General features: G+C 44.6%; 2 protein-coding genes across 2 annotated transcripts in view; one reads left to right on the top strand and one right to left on the bottom strand.

Moving 5' to 3' along the window:
* Positions 1–530: 530 nt before the first annotated feature.
* Positions 531–869, top strand: T265_05169 (hypothetical protein; the record flags this gene model as incomplete). The annotated part of the gene is made up of 1 exon (XM_009170101.1): positions 531–869. The coding sequence occupies one exon, from the start codon at positions 531–533 to the stop codon at positions 867–869; it is 339 nt and encodes a 112-aa protein (XP_009168365.1).
* The window catches only part of T265_05167 (hypothetical protein), a gene marked incomplete at both ends in the record, with an annotated part of 41,046 nt that continues 24,448 nt past the window's right edge, over positions 869–17,466 (bottom strand). The window contains 3 exons of the mRNA XM_009170099.1: positions 869–2,406; positions 4,916–5,137; positions 14,355–14,506. Coding sequence (XP_009168363.1) covers positions 1,241–2,406; positions 4,916–5,137; positions 14,355–14,506 — 1,540 coding nt within the window. The remainder of the gene's footprint in view (positions 2,407–4,915; positions 5,138–14,354; positions 14,507–17,466) is intronic.

The raw sequence follows: 17,466 nt of genomic DNA, 5'->3' as shown, positions 1-17,466 counted from the left end.
TTGTCCAGTAACCTACATACACCGGACCGCTGAAGAACTTGGCACACAAAAGTCACACAGTCCTTTCCACAGAACAGCTCCAAATACAGTAGAAGGCCTCGGTCAGCGATATTAATGTCCTGGAGGTAAAGCGCTCGAATGTCTTCAAAACTTTTGTGTGGCCTGGTGAGACTTGAGGTAACAATAAAGGCCTATATTCTGAGGATTCCGGGCTCCAGGACTCCAGTGCAGGAACAGAGAGCACTGTCAGCCATCTAGCCGGCAACGGTAACCATGTTTCACAGTCGTGACACTAGAAAGCGGGACAGACCACAAATAACCTGAACTCTCACGCAGCGTCACTGAACTATATCGAGCACACTGGATACACAATATCACCGCATCCTGAATTCAAGCACACATTTGCACGAGCGCTGGAGTTATTTTTGTTTACTTTCTCCTTGTAGGCAGCTCTCCTTTAAGAATGGCCACGGAAACGTAGGATTACACCGCATATGTGTATAGGTCTCTTCGTCCAAGCAAAGTATCTAATGCCTGGCACTAAGACGGAGCGCACTTTTCTGACATCTATACCTATCCAGAAAGATCATAAGATGCCTCAAGCGCAGAGGTTAGCTACCTCGACCCCAAGTGTCTTCACTTCTAATCAAGCTAATGCTCGTTTTTCACAAGATTTCCAATCAAGTCAGACGAATAGCCTTATGGATCTCGACGGCCGGAAGCAGCTGGTGGAATTTCGAAGCGCCGAGCTACCGATTATGAAGTCCGTTTTCTCTATCTTGAACAGTATGCAACACATATCAGTTGGGCTTTTACGAGCACAAGATTCCGAACAAGTAGATACAGTGTTCAATGAGAAGATAGATTGATTAGTTATGGTATATCACAGCTCGCGACACCAACGGAGAAAAATGAAATGAAAGAATTTACACAGGTTAGTGGAGGTGTCGAGGATGAGAAAAGGCTTTCACACAACGTTGAAAACTGAGGAATGAATACATTTTGTGAACTCATTGACCGGGATAAAATAACCTGGGTTTGAATGGATGAGATAGTAGAATAAAAGATCGCTAGAATACCTGAAAAAAGTGAAATAAATCAAAAGCTATCAGGATGGCAAGTAAATCTTTGTGCACCTCAAATGCAATGAGAGCGGATACGGAAGGCGTAGATGCCAGGAAAGAGGCAGGAAGCCAAGGGGATAAACATGATACATGAGCAACACAGAAAGTGGTGCAGATCAACTGACTGCACCAACCACAGACAATTGTTCAACATTAATCCATAGCTCGAGTCTTGCTGGACAGTGAGTAAAATCGGGACGACGGTAAGAGGGACCCCAACCTTTACCAAGACTAATATGCACAACTGGAACGGGTGGATTTAACTGCTGAATAGTAGCCTTACCGAGTCCATTTGGGAAATGCACGATTGTGTCCCTTGAGGATTGTGCCACGTGATTGCGAAAAAGGACCAGATCGAATACGACGATGGAATAGCCCGATGGAACTCTTCGGACAACCCAGGGTGCACCTGCCCCTCTCTTTGCATCTGACGACAGGCACGAGGAAGACACAAATATGGGGAGGTTTTCGGAGGACTGTGTTTGGTTTGCTAACCAAACGCGACCTTGTGGGGTGAGAGTTAACACAAGCCCCTGGTTGCCGAGGCGATAGCACTGACGCCAACTTGAAGACCGCTCGGAAAAACGAGGATAACAGATATTTCTATAGAGCCGTTCTCCCCGTCCAAGGGAACTGACAGGATCAGGACAAGGTTTGGACAGCGCTATCCTGTTACATGTAACACAAGGGGGCAAAGCTGAACTGTCTGTCGATGGAGTAAATGGAGATGGTGTCTTGGGACGGTGGACCAGCGTTGAAAGGCGAATACACGTTACACCTCTAGAACGCCGAGTGCCAATGCGATCGTGTAAGCGACTAGTGAACTGGGACTTTGAGGGATCATCATCATACACCACATAAACTACACAATCAGTCAATTTGTACCAACTCTGTGCAACATGGCGGTCACCTTCCCAATAGGACAGATGGGCCCAACAGCGTTCGGAACCGGATCTAGTGTGGTCTAGGTTTCCCACACAAGATTCAGTGCTATCTGAAGGCCGGGGTTTTTTGGCCCTAGTGCGTGGTCCTGAATCATCTGTAGCGGACGTAGTGGACGTGGAAGAATTAGGTGAAGTTCCGCAGGTGAGGAAACCGTGCGTCCCGTACTCTTCCGTGGACAGTTCCGTGATAACCGTAGATCTGCTATTTTCGGGTGATTGCTGGGTTGCGAGAGACGCGTTCAGAACCTTGATTGTAGATCCAGATGAAGGGTTCTTCAATGATGATCCAATTGGTGGAGTTTCAGAACCGTTTCTCAGGCTGTCACGAATGAGTATATCTGGAAATGAAAACAAAACCAACCTTGAGGATTTGGGCACAACCAAATACAGAAGTAGAGTCCAAAGCGTCCAAAAGGAAACGCGACAAAACACAGGAGCAGACGGTTTGTAGAGATTTGCTACTCTCGTTTTTCACTATCATGAGCATGGCTTTTATAATCTCATGCACCGTTTTTCAATCTATGATTAGCGATTCATGAACAAAAAACGCTTGAAAGCCATATTCTCTCAACGGTCACTTTGCGAGGTTGGCGTACCCCGGTGAAAAGCGATTTGCCCCATTTACAGATTGAAGAATCCAAGAATGCACGCCTAGTTAGGGGCGTTTCCAACAATCGAAGCCACCCTGCCCACGTAAACTTTACCTTCGCTAGAGTAATCCTGCGTATGTAAATTAACGTCAATTACCATTCGCTGAGTAATACTTTCTGATGAACAAAATGATTACACCTAGTAAAAGATGTTCGTAAAAGATAGGGACCTCAAGAAGAGAGGGACTTAGTTCACGGTCCAGCGCGCCCAAGAAGAGATCCCAAGTGACGTACAACTCTATATATTATTATTGTTGTATGCTGTCACTGGCAATAATTGATGATGATGCGTGTTTCTCCTGGTGATCGTAGGTCAAATAATACATGATGACAAGGGAACAAAGGACTCTGGTGCTCACTGAAAGACCTAAACCTTCATGAAAATTCAAGATACACGCTTTCATAACCCAGGTGCAAGTCTTCCGAGATCCACCGGTCAGACGGACAGAATAATCCGTTTTACTTAAAGATCAGTAGAAATCAGTGCAACGATTATGAAACCCTAACAACGATCGGCCATCCGCATCTCACGACCTAATGCAATGCGGACGAACAGAGCTCCTCTGCTCGATAGAAGGTTTAGATATGAAATAGATATGGATACATATGGAATAGAAACGGACTGGCGCCAGTTGATTTGTCGGTATCGTCTACCCACAGTATTTCCATTATGAATAGGTTTTGTTCGCAGTATCCCCAAAGGCTGATGAGGTAGAATTCCAACAAGCTACTGAACAGCAGTGTTTCGTAGTCTCTGGATTACAGAGTTTTGATTCACGCACCGGCAGACAGGCTCCATAAGGTTCAAAACAAAGCGAGAAAGCGTTCAAGATGTGGGCGATCTGAAAACAGCCGAGAAAAAGCTGTTGATGACTACTTCGTGGTAATCCAGTGGCAGTGTCAACTTATCTGTTGTTGCGTCAGCCTCTAAGAACGAAATCCCAAGATGCCGTCCACTTTTATGGAGCTGGATGCGTTTTGTTTACAAGAGAATCTGCATTGATTCTATACTGTATGAGATAAAACAAATACTTCTCGCAAATAACCATAATGAACCCCAATACATAAACGTGCCTAGGCAAACTAAACGACACAGATCAGTTGTGGGGGTGGTAACCAACACCAAAAATGACTAGGTCAGTCGAATACTGAGAGATCTGGCAACCGAATGCAGTATATCCAAAATGCTCGATCACTTTCTTTGATTTATCAAATATACCTACTTTTTTAAAGCTGATAAACCCTCCGATTCCTTTGCGGAAAAGTTTGGTTAGATGCTTAAAGCGCAGTATTATTCCCTCCGCCTCCTTTTTCATATGGTTTAATTCATTATTTTTGGAAAAAGAGGATGCAATTTAATCGACATCTTCATTCGCTAATACTGCATTCCAAAAAAGAAAAGCGCCAATGTAACGATGGTAGAGTGTACTGCAGATGAACCTCTGTGGAGGAACCATCACTCTAATATGTAACTTCAGATATGTGATCCTCAAGTTTTCGAACTTTATCATAAGGGCCCTATCCGGTGGTTCTTCAAATTCAATGCCCCACTAGATACAAAGTGGGATCTCCCGGTATAATTTCGAAAACTGAAATAGACGAGGTGAACGGGAAAAGAGTAACCTACTGTAATGGTTGTATGTTAGGTTTCTGGCTATGTTGCATAGGGTGCCGAAGATTCACGGGGGTGGGCTACAGCCAACCGTCAACTGAGCAACAGTTCTCACGTAGGCGGCTAAAACCAGAAGAAGTAGCATGCACAGAATACGCCCTCTGTCCTCTATTCAAGTCAAAAAGCGGAAGCTGATGCATTCAAAGAAGAACTTTCAGAGTAAACGTCTACCCACGAATGGATGGTGCCAGTGGGGTAGTGTTGAATAAGTTAGTGTAAGCCGGTAGGCAGGTCCACAACAGTGGTATTTCACGGATACCTACATACCGCATCGCAAATCCCACAGATTGCTTTCTTCATTGAGGGATGACTCAAACATTTGCCAAATCTTTCCGAGCACCATCAACCGTGCTCAGCTAATTCACCCAGAGTGGCCCGTGTAGGAGATTAATTTTCCTCTATTGATATGTTTCGGTAGGAACTGTCACCGTTGGAACGTGGTACTATAACGCCACTAGAAGCATCTGTCAATACAGGCGAGTGACAAAGTGGAACAGCAATGAAACACTATCTGGTCCAACTCACTATTCTCTTCACGATCGGTAGAGGTAGTGGCATTCGGCAAAGATGAACCTGGCCCACTCAGAACAGGTTGACTGGCGTCTAACCGAGATGTGACTGAAAAATCCTCCAAGGAATCCAATTCCACAGCTTGTGAACCCTTGTCAGGAGTAGTTGGTTCACTGAACGACAGGAGGAAGGTGTTGGATCGTCTGCGAATTGCGGATATTCCAACACGAAGTAGATCTAAAAAGGAGATGGCACGCATGAAGACACATCAAGTCGCACAATAACTACTATCGGGTAATTGCCTGTAATTGCCCTGAAAGCAGTAGGGTATCTGAAAGTAAAACAAGAACATGAAATGAAATTGTATGGAGCGAAACTAGGGTGTGTGATTATCCGCTACCTTCTGGTGGATGAAAACATCGGCCAGTTGGTACACGCGTCACAACTGCTGCTACGCATATCACTGTTAAAAATGTAGACAAATGAAGGACAGTCTACCTAATGTTCCTTTCAACTGGGACTAAAGCCATACTGATTTTGTAAAAACGGGACATGGTCAACAAAATTCATCACAGTCAAGTTGACCGAAATTGGAGCACACTAGGACTTATAAACTTCGGTATTAGGAGCACTTGTTGCGCCTATTAAAAAATATGAGAACGGCTAGAAATACCCGTATTTTGGCGAACATTACATTAAAGCAAAGATTACTGTTAACTTTAAACCTTTTGTCGGACAGCATTTTCGTGTAAAAAGCCTCACTGTCTCACGATTCCGTTAAAATATCAGTCAATTCCCAGTACATGGGAAATCGACCACAGGTGACACACCAACGGTCCTTCTTCAACTGACGGTAAACGAAATTTATCGATGTTCTGTTTGTTAGACCTCTGATGCACAGGTTGTCGTTTCATGTAAGCAATATTCGAGTTCAATTCCATCGAACCATCCATTCATATTGCAACGCGTTTACCTGCACGAAATTCATCAAAGATTGGGGGGAAGCGGACAATGAATGAATGGCCTCAGGCGCAGGGGAACTTAAAGTCATGGCTACCTGACAAGTAGGCAAACGGTTTCCGGCTTTGGACCACTGTTCTGAGTCGCATAGGAATGTATGCGTATTAAATGCATCACAGATTTTTTCGCCTATTAAATAGGGAACCCGTATACTGTCTTCAGATTTGCGTAGGACTGCATTTTCCCTCAAACTGTACGGTATGAAAGATTTCGAGACAGTTTGGGCTGGGCCGTAAGCTCTGATGAAATCAATCATTAAGACCTATTCTTACTAACGGAGATCCGCCAGATGAAAGCTATACAAAAGTCCACTTCAACGGGTCAATACTAATTGACCCGACTCATTAACAGACTTCAGACGGTGGCGCGTATTCCGTAGTCAGCGTCACAGCGAACGACCACGGCAACAAGGATCGATTGCCGTACTATAACGCTTGAGCTTCAGTTTTATCCACAAAGTTTATCACGTTGGGTAGTTTATAAGACTAAACTTGTCATGGCGTATTGTTTGACCCTCAGGAAACACCGAACTAAGATCAAAAGCTTCATGAAAATAAAGAACTCACGAAAAATGCAATGAAATGGGGTGGGCTCCAACACCACAAATGTGGCTATTTAGTCGGAAAATCGTTGGCAAAAACAGATGAAATAATCCCTTGACTATTTCGTCTGTACTTGCGAGAAAAGCTTATAGACGGCTACGACAGCGGTACCTGACACTATTTTGCCCACCGCATAAACTTTGTCAGGGTTCAGAAAACTTGTTTGTAGACTGAGCGACGAGATGGAAAGTGGCAGGCTTTCAATATGGACCGCGTTTCAGGGAGACAGTGCAAACGGCAACTTCAAGCACTTTTTCCAGCAGATCCAATAATTGTGCTAACAGATCTACCATGAGGTGAGAAAAAACCCTGAATAAAATCACTCGCTCTTTAGAGAACATCCTCCGACGGGAAAATAATTGCCAAACTTAGATTCATCACCATCTGGCGTTTGAGGGGTAAACGTACACTGCAATGCTCGTTGCCCTCTTGGTTTTGATCTTCTAGCTGTGATCAGGGTGAGTGATCTCAACGATGTTCAGAGAGTATTTGATCATGCAGAAGTGGGTCAAACAGTTTTGAATTGTCTTCTTTCCAAAATTAGCCATTGCTCATCCACGTTCCAACTACCGGTGAAATCTTCGATTACTTCCAGGTATAAGTGATATTGCTGGGCTATGATCGTTCTTAAAAGAGGATATGTTGACACATCTACCACCGACCTGAGAAGGAGAAGTATCCGTTTATTACTAACTTGGCTGAAATCAACCTGCATACCATATTAGAGAATTCTTCAGCCGGTAGTTAATAGCTAAACGACTCAACTGGTTTCACAATCGATATATACCTGCTAGCCACCAGGTGCGAGCGTTTGCGGTGAAAACTCGGGCTAGACAGGAAGAGTTATGGTTGGTCCACAACTAAAGGAGTCGCGGCCACTTGCATCTGTGGCAACAGTTACCTCCGAATTAACCGCGTAGGTCTCATTCCACAGGGATCGATCGATTTAAACATTCACATCATCCGGAGGGCTTAAAACGCCAATGGTTTTGGCCGGGTGAATCAGTCCAGACGGAAGCACCGTCCGCCGGTGCGGATATGCACCAGTTTTCGTTTCCAGTACTGTTGAACTTAATTAGATAACTGAACTTCGTAGAAGCGAATGTCCACCGAGTGCAACTCCAAGGTGCTAGGTATCACGGCCCACTGATTCAAGATCACCAGACACCAGGAAAGCGAACACAAGACCGAATTCGTTCTGGTGCATCAAAATGTATGGTCAAACTTTAGCCGTTCATGTGTGTATCGAAGATACGACGTACATCAAAGCGGATGGAATAGAGAATAGGTTGAGCGCTTCAAATCTAACATAGACTACGGACGTCCAGAGATCATGTGCAAAAAATATTGTAAATTTATTCGACTGTTATTTTGTGTGATGGAGAACGGGTTGGATTCGAGGGGATTTAGTTGAGACATCCACCTCAAACACTTAAATCAAGAGTTCAATGGACAAGCAAGACATTTAATCTTTCATCTGCCTCAGACCCAGAAGTCCGGGATGGGTGGAAGCCGAAAGTGGGACTTTACTGGGAGACTATATTCGTAGCCAGCGACGCAATAATCTGCTTCGTTTGATGATAGAGGGCTTGGCTAGCTTGAGGGAGTATGGAATAAGGCATAGTTGAGTCATCCTGTAATCGAAGCCAATCAATGCTGAGAAGCCGAGAAACACTGTACAGCTGTTTCATCCTTGTTAGGAATCTCAAGCATCGCAGACCCAGAAGTCCGGGATGGGTGGAAGCCGAAAGTGGGACTTTACTGGGAGACTATATTCGTAGCCAGCGACGCAATAATCTGCTTCGTTTGATGATAGAGGGCTTGGCTAGCTTGAGGGAGTATGGAATAAGGCATAGTTGAGTCATCCTGTAATCGAAGCCAATCAATGCTGAGAAGCCGAGAAACACTGTACAGCTGTTTCATCCTTGTTAGGAATCATCAAGCATCGTCTTACGAAACTCACAGAGGTTCTGTGTCGGCGTTCGAGGCGTCGGGCTTACCACTCACATCACTTAAGCGTTAACATGTTCACCTGTTCGGACATGGAAGTTCAGATGCGTCGAGCGTACGCTTATGTAGTGGTAACAGTCTGGCCTCGCAAGCCAGAGGTGCGGAGTTTAGAACCCGGCGAGGCCAAGGATGAGCTATATATTTGGAGCTAGTGCTTCTCCACTTTGGTGAGGACTAACCAGCATAATTGAACCAGAACAAGAGGACGACAGTTCAGACGAGAGTGATGTGAGCGTGCATCCTACAACTCCCCCACAACTAAATTTTTTTGCCTAGCGTGAAGGCTCTGGTCTACCCAACGTACAGTTCTGATCCCAATCTAACCGAGATACCACTGGACACCACCATGAGAATACCGCAAAAATGCATCGCTGCTTGGGCTGAAATGTGGATAAAGAAACCACACAAAATAGAACTCATTGAGATCCTCGGTAAAACTACGACGAAGTGAGTTAGAGAGGCTGCGAGGCAAAGTGAAGAAGCCGGTTGATAGTACAGCACAGGAGAATGCCATAAAATTCTCGGGTTTACCCTCTAGTGAAAGCTGGTGGTCAAAGTACTGCTCAACATTACAACTGAACTTATCGGGAAGGATGTGAACTATCCTACGGTTTCGTCGTGAACCGAAAATTTGAAAATTCTATATGAATTCCATTCTTAAAATAACTGAAACCATCATTCAATCAGTGTGTTGTAAAATCAGCACCCTGGAGGCGATCGGTAGCGAGTCAGTGAACATCAGAACGTCTGTTCCTGGACTTCCACTCCTCAGGGTACCACCACGGCCTCGACGATAATGAAAGTTGGAGTTAAAAAAATTCGCAAGCGCCAAGGGGGGGAAGCCTCCGACATATTCCGCTAATGGCAACAATACAGGTTTTTCTAAAATACTGATGCCTGACTATCACACAACCACGTCAATGTATCCAGATAAAGTTCCATAAAGAAGAGAATAAAATTGAAGGCGATCTAGTGCATGCCTGGTGCAAGCACCCGAGGTGCCCAGAACTAGAGAACCTATTTCTTCCTGCTACGAGCTTCAGATAGAGCGAGGCACTCAATCATTACTGCGCTTTGATAGCTAAACTAGTTTGGACCTGGCTGATGGACGTGGATTTCGAAAGCCCAGTTCTCATTCGAAGGATCAACAGAAGACGCCCTAATGACTGAGGCTGGTTGCTAGCACTAATATCATTTATCTCTTTCTTCACCCCAAAGATTAACCACTGTGCAAGTGTTGTACTCTCCGGCTCGATCATTTTGATAGCCAACTCGATCATAAAACTTCCCGCGTTCTGTGATGTAGATTTGGATTGGACAGTCATTTTTAAATCTGAAACAAAGGCCCGGGCCTCATGTTTAAAAAAAAACGTAGAAAGAAGAATTGATTTAAAGAAACATTATAGGGGATGTAGCAACAGCGGCAGAGACAAGAATATCTACTTGCTAACTGTTACGGAATTCGCACCGCGCGCGGATGAGTGCGCATTCTGAAATTTAGTCACGGTGCTCTGACGACCAACTCTATGCTACGCACGTGCGGTTGGTTATTGACGGTCAGAACGGAACCGCTGCAGGACACTTGACAGATCCTGACGCCAACCACCACTGTGTGCGCATACACGCACGTACGCACACAAACTAGCAGATCAATGTCAATCTGTCTGCTTACAAACCGTTGAAACACAGTGAAGAATGCACAAAATGGGTAAGACCGGCTGCTAGAGAGTACGACTGCGCTCGACTCAGCAACACCTTGTACCTTCGGTGGCACTATATGAATTCTCGATGCGCATGATCAGTCAGCTTACGTGTACAGTGCGTCCAACTCACCTTTGGATTTTGTTTGAGTGCGTACTACCTGTAGACTAAGTCCCCTTTTATCTGTAATGCGTCCAATCAATGACAGTAGTAAGTGCTAACGCGTAATGGAACATTTGCGTGCACATCTGTGCCTTGAACGCAACTTACGGAAATCATAGAAATCTATGTTGAAAATGTGATCTAGTGGATAGTAAGTGGATTTGTCCGCTCTCATTAGGCTACGATTTAAATGCCTTGCGTTTAAACGGTTTTCACTGAGGTCCGGCGAACTCTTGTGCTCTCAGATAGACAGCGATACCGTTCCTTTAAATCTTATTCCTAATTTTGTTAATCAGGATGTTCTTCCTCGGTGGGTTCACTGTTCGCTGGCCTAACAGTAAGGTCACCAAAACACACCTCTAGGTGCACCGGAATCTCCAAGATTGTCGTAGTCAGTTGCATGGTCAGCAAACAGTTTGGCGCTTATACATAATAGCGGACAGTCAACGCTTGCCTCATCCACTCTTAGCTCACGCCATGCGGGCTTCAGACACGCCGTCTAAGTATCAGTCTTTAAACACGTAAACTACCAGCTGCCGGAATTCTGTGACTTCCCATACGGCCTGGTAGTTGGTCAACCCCAACTCATCGCGTCATTATCACAAGTTACTTCCTCTGAACTGCATGCCTACTAACTTACCGATTACATGCTCACTTCTGTATACCCGTTATGGACTTGAACGCTGATAAATCACTTCCCGGGATGCATGTAGATATTGCTGACTTGACTTGAAGAAGGAGTGGGTTGTATCGATCTCGCAGTAATAATAACAGCAAATGTTTGTCACCACCAGCTGTACGGAGGTGAACTGTACCCATCCTCATGTATAATGGGACGGCATCCACAAATTTTTAATCAGAGATGAGCATCGGGTTGCAACCTCTCCCACAATAGGTATATTTTTAAAGTAATTATTTTTGACTAGTCTCTGGAAGACCCCCGCAGTATTGTGGAGTACAAACGCCGAAGATTCAACCGAATACGCGTTGGAAATATCGCACTCAGATATGAAGACTCTGGGTGATACAAAGCATAGTCAAGTGTCCTCTATCCCTTTATTTATTGCAACTCACATCTGCCTTTCTGTAGTGTTTTTCTGAGCTCTGCCACCACAATCGCCTCCAAGGTACAGCCTTGTGATATGACAGACGACCGGTCATTCTTTGGCCTATGTGGTGTTCCCTGTGTGATTATATGCCAGGGTGTGCTGCTCGTCTACACTTGGCTGACAAAACATCACAGTTGAAGCATTAGATCTTCCTATATGAGCAAATGAAGCCCATTAAAGTGCGGAAGCACAGTACGCCTCGCTTTCTGTGCTCCGTGATCATACAGACCAAATTCAGTCACATAATTCCAAATAACCTCTAGAACTAAAAAGCTTGTCCAATGCAGCTAAACCGGAGGTCAAACATCAGCCGCTCGCGACCAGAGAGTTAAGCGTCCAAACTAGTGACCGGAAGATCGAGAGTTCGAAACCCCATGTTGTTTCATGAGATTGGCACTGCTGATGATTCCGAATAAGGATGAAACAGATACACAGTGTTTCTCAGTTTTCCAGTAGAGGCTTCATTTACAGGGAGAAATATCAGCTGCAAACAAGTGAGACACACACTGAAGGATCCAGCCCCGGCTCCTAGCAGAACGTAAGAAGGACAGGCGGGGCTGAAGAAATATACTCAGTTACTTTTGAGGCTAGAGTTTCATTGCCCAAACCCCAGGTTTCTGTTGCAGGAAGGAAATTAGCAGAGGGCAACGGGACTGTTGCTAATACATTATACCAAACAGTCCAAATCTTCGTTGCTGAGTGCCAGAGAGCCACTATGGTCTTCAAGATCACCGTGGCTAGAAAATTCGAGGACCTGCTCAGAAAGCAATCTGCAGACTTTCTCATAATTTTTCACTTTACCGGCAACTTGGATTTCCTGAAGGTACCAAGCTTCCATTACGTGGTAGAAGTGTGGAGGGGAGCCAGATGGACCGTGGTTGCGAACGGAGGAAACCTGTCTTCGGGTCTCCAGCAAAGATAGTCTTAAAAGAGATTAAATGTTTGAAAAAAGCTGGCTGAGTTTTATAGCAGAGAGAAGTCCCAGGGTCACGAATGGCTCTAAGGGTATTGTTCCAATGATAATCAGCATTGGAAATCTGGTCAGCGGGAAGAAACTGGGAGGGGTTTTCGATATTCAAGGTGACCACCTTATTGAGTATTACGGGTTCCGAATCAACTTACTACACGTCCGTCCATATCACCTGCAGCCATAACGATACCTGAGATCTAACGCCGTTGTAAGAGCAGTTAGTGCTTCACAGAAAATACCTTTGGTGGATTCAGGGCTACAGACCGTTGAGACACTGTCTGAGAGCCAAAACCACCTTTGTTCCAGATTCTTCCAAAAATTTCGTCTAAAGAGGTCAATACGGATGAGAATCCGGCCAACCAGCGATGCTTGCGCTCGACGGCACATCCAGCCGCAGAGACTTCTGCGTAGCCGTTTCCTTTTCGGATGTGCTACAAGTTGCGTAATACTGACATCGACTTTGGAAGTTTTGAAGAAACCCGCCACACTTAAAAGAGGTTCTAAAAATGGCAGTATTATGGTCAAATCCCACAATTAGCCTGGGTAAATATGCATGCGTTCCGGTTCAGATTTACCAACAAACTTAATACGTAAACGCCACAGTGACGGAGTGTAGGGAGGAGTGGGAACTGTTAAAGCGTGTGTAAATACGAACGTTTCAGTCGTCGTATGCTTTCGCACCCATGACTACTGCAGGTAACTGGGCTGGTACTGCCTGTCGCCAGAGTATGAAGATCATCTCTGAAAGACATGGTATGGCGTCACGGCTGCCATGTGCGCGCACACACACCTGTACATAAGCGCAGCAAATCCCATTAACTACATTGCTGTCAGTCCAACAAACGACAACGAGTGATGGGAAGTAGACACAGATGAGCGATTGAGTGAATGAAGTTGAACATATGCTAGCGTCCGCTTGTCACAAACTGCGTCGACAAAATCTGGTGCGGGCGCCTGGTGCGCGCCAGATCTGATTGGAGCCGGGGGTGAGAGGCTCCGGGATCGGCCATCTGGCACCAGAAAGAGCAGATGCGCACAAATCAGTATGTCTATGCACATCGACTACCTGAAATGTAGCACTGCCGACGGTAACAAGAACAACAACTATTGAGCGTAGGTGGAATGACGTGCGCGCCACCACTAGCGCCAAAAGATTTTGCTGGCGCCCGAAGCTTTTACAGCCTGGCGCCGTATGCCATCATGGTTACGGTCTCGTACAGACCATGACGCGACGTGTATGACGCCCTTATGTGTAGCACCACTGAACGGCTGTTTACCTGGGAGCTGATGTGTGCACCTTCGTATGCGCTTGTGTATATACATACATATATGTGTGTGTGTTGCAGACGCGTACAAACCGTTGTTATTAGGCTGACGCCACACAACAACATATCACCCGTAAAATGCGATGCGAAGAAAGGGATCGACATTATGAGCCAGACGGATTTGATTATATCTGAGTAAACCTGCCTAGCGGCAGACCAAAAATGGATGATAACTGGGAGGAGATGAGAGCCGGAAGTGCATGCATTTTGAGAAACCGGAGCACAAACGGATAAACGTATTCTTCAGTGAACGACATGTGCTAACCTGAAGATAATGGTATCAGTTGTCTGGATGCTTGCAGTTAATTCAGGCTCTCGTAAGAGTTGGTTACAATAGACCCAGTCCGCCACAACCCTGGTAACCAAAATCAAAGGTGAAAGGTTTACATAGACCAAGAGTCAACTGAACGAACCGCTACTGAGACAGGAAATTTTCGGAAAAGAAAAAGTACAAATGAATGACAATTCGTTTCAATCTGTGAACGAAAGTGGGAAAATAAATAGCATAGAGGAAAAACTCGGATAAGCCATATTTACTTTCGGAATTCACCCTACCTGGTTCCCCAGCAATTCGCTCATCGAATTCTGTTGTCTCGGATGAAGAAAGAGGGTCGATTGGATATAGCACACGGCTCCAATGATGTGGATTGATACAGAGACGACAGGATTCGTTAGACCGTGTGGTTGCGCGGCATACTGGAAGACGACTGGAACAGTAAAAGGGAAATGACACTGACGAACAGATCAAATGCAAATTGCTACCAGGACGATGAGCACGCTGAAACGTAGTGAACCAGGCTGTTAAAATGATTCCAAACTGACAGTTTATCAAAGTGACCACTTTTCAAAAATGTATACTGATCCCAATTTGAATGCCCATATCCGTGAACACAACAGTCAAAAGACGGAAACCGGCAGACATATTTGGTCCTGCATCATCCGTAAGGACTTATCAGTAGACGGAAGAGACAGATTTCCGTACAGTATCTCTATAGGGAGGGAGTAGTATTGATATGATAGTTAAGCTGACGGTAGCCTGAGTGTTATACCGAGTTTTCTTTGGACGCACAAGGAACATATCAATCGATGGATTATCATGTCCCCGGTGAAATTTGGAACACGTTAGTTCCGGTCGGTGAGTTGGAGTAATCAATGCTGGGATGAAATCGCTTCGATGGCCTATGGACAAAAGATGCCTGCCAAGCGATGAGTGTGGTGGCTGATGCTCAGGCAAATGTGTCGGAGTATTGATTGTGGCCTGACTTTGGAGTCAGAAGGGGTTGTGCCTTTTCGTTTGAGCACCTATCAATTATGCCTATACAACATGCTCTGCAGGTACAAATTGAGATTTGACGTCAATAAGTCTGTCCCCCTTTTAATGAAGACAGCGGTAAAAATTGGATGTGACTGAGAAACCAGGCATCTGCAGCGTTTTATTTACATTATTTTCAGCGTTTGGCGACTGCATTTTTCCTTTGGAGGAGATTGATACAAAGACTGAATTACTGGACATGTGGCGTTGCTAGAATGCACTGTTCTCTGTTCGCCGTGTCCTTTAATGAATTTCCAAGGTTATCTGTTACTCGCCAACATGTTTGTGATGTGTTCTGGTTTATCCAGTATACAATTTTGTGTGCGAATACAGTGCGCACGTGAGAACAAAGCTTAGACAATGTTGGGTGGTTGAAACTGGAAAACCACGTGCACTGACCTTATACAGGTTTTTTTTAAACTAGCCTATGCGTAATTAGTACCGCCTAATTTGACAGAATGTTGTCAGCTTCCTATTCTTGAGTTGCGGTGAGATTTGGCTGAATGTCAGTGAGAAACTTAATAAACTGCATGGTTAACGCCTTCTCCGTGATAATGGTCTGTGAGTCGTCAACATACCACCGTCAAGTATCTTCAGATCATGAACATGAATAGCTGGGCTTAATGGACTGCCCATAACCACCCAATTAATCTACCCACAAAGGGAATTTTGAAATTTGATGCTGAAATGCTCAGTGAATGAAGGAATTAGGACTTCAAGGACCTCAGTTGGAAATACAATGCACAGATTGGCTATGCTAATGAGTTCATGTATAAAGTCGATCACTTTATGAAGTGGAGCGTTGATAAACAAAGACTGAGCATCTATAGAGCACATATATTTGTATCGGAGGAAATTGTGCCCGGATCTTCGGCTGAATTTGGTGGATTCGCGATGTCTCGAGATATTTACTAACCCTCGGGACAGTCTGTGTTATGGAGAGTCAGATATAGCAAAAAATCTGTCCAACAGGTACCTGGCCTTTGTGCGCTCTCAGGAGTCGATAAAGTGCTACTGTCGAATAGCTCATTGATCAGCACATGTTTAAGCAGTCAGTCAAGGCAGAAATATACTCCATCTACAAAATAGGTGATTGGCTATTCTTTGTCCAGCGCATGGAGCATTCGGTTACCATTTATAACTGAAAGCACCTTATCAATATGGACTTGCTTGTTCATTATCATTACACCGGAAACTCTGTCATGTTTTAAAATGAGAAAAACGCCTAGTTTTAGCTCTCATAGTGCAAGGATACACTGTCCGATTATTGCGCATGCACCAGTAAATGGAATGGAATGAATACAAGAGAAATATCGATGTTTTGGGCCTTGAACAAGTTGCAATTTCCAATGGTGATTAGGTACAGTTCAGACAACTGATTCAACAAGTTTTCAAGATGTAGCTCAACTAGGGTATGAGTGGGATTTGAATGAATTTTTCTGTGCTAGCACTGACGATGACCTATCTTTTATCGAGACTGACCTACCATATGCGCTATGTCAACGACACACTTGTCACAATCATGGATAATTCTTTGGTCATGGGGTTTACTCAACCTCAAAAAAACATTTAGCCGAATTTAAGCGTAACCTACGAACAAGAAGCTGACAGCAACCTCGCACATTTGGACATGTTCATTGCACGTAAGCTTGATGAATTTCTAAGACGTATTGTTTAGGGAACACCTACATGGTCATGCCAATACAGGTATTTCCCCAGTTTTAAGTTCATGAACCTGAAAAGTACCATTCTCCAAACCTCTTTCTCACATGCGCACTTGATTATATCTCGTACGAGTTGGAATCGTAGCCTCGAACTCTCTTCATTCTCTGCACAAAGTGAAATGAATCGAGTTTCACCCATCCAAAACCAGTCAAGAATCGATAAGTTATCAACAGTTCGTTGGTCACCACAAGGTTGAATTACTACAACAGAGCAGGGTGATTTTAAAGGTAGCTCAGATATATAAGTGCTATCTCCGTTTTAAGAACTCGAAGTTCTGCACACCATTGAAGGATTGGTCGTAGGAACTGGGACACGTATGATGTTACTGCCACGCGTGACATGGGGTTAAGGACAATAAATACATCAGGAACAATGTAATGTGAAATTAAGCGACTAGAGAAAGATGATTCGTGTAAGCGAAGAGATTTGTCAGAAAACCCAGAAAAGCGCAACTATTAGTAATTTGTTGGGCCGAAATGTACGCCTGGTAAATTTGGTATTGCAAGCATTTTTCCCGGAAAACCAACAATAAGGTTGGCGCAAACTCGGGGACAGCGCCTACCTGATGTGACCCAAGAACGGCGAAACCGGTGGTGGGCTGTCGAAGAGTTTTCAGCAACCTTGTGTGTA

The sequence above is a fragment of the Opisthorchis viverrini genome, assembly GCF_000715545.1.
Source record: "Opisthorchis viverrini unplaced genomic scaffold opera_v5_93, whole genome shotgun sequence".
Classification (NCBI taxonomy): domain Eukaryota; kingdom Metazoa; phylum Platyhelminthes; class Trematoda; order Opisthorchiida; family Opisthorchiidae; genus Opisthorchis; species Opisthorchis viverrini.
Note: the sequence above shows the minus strand (reverse complement) of the source record. Positions and strands in the feature narration are given on the sequence as shown.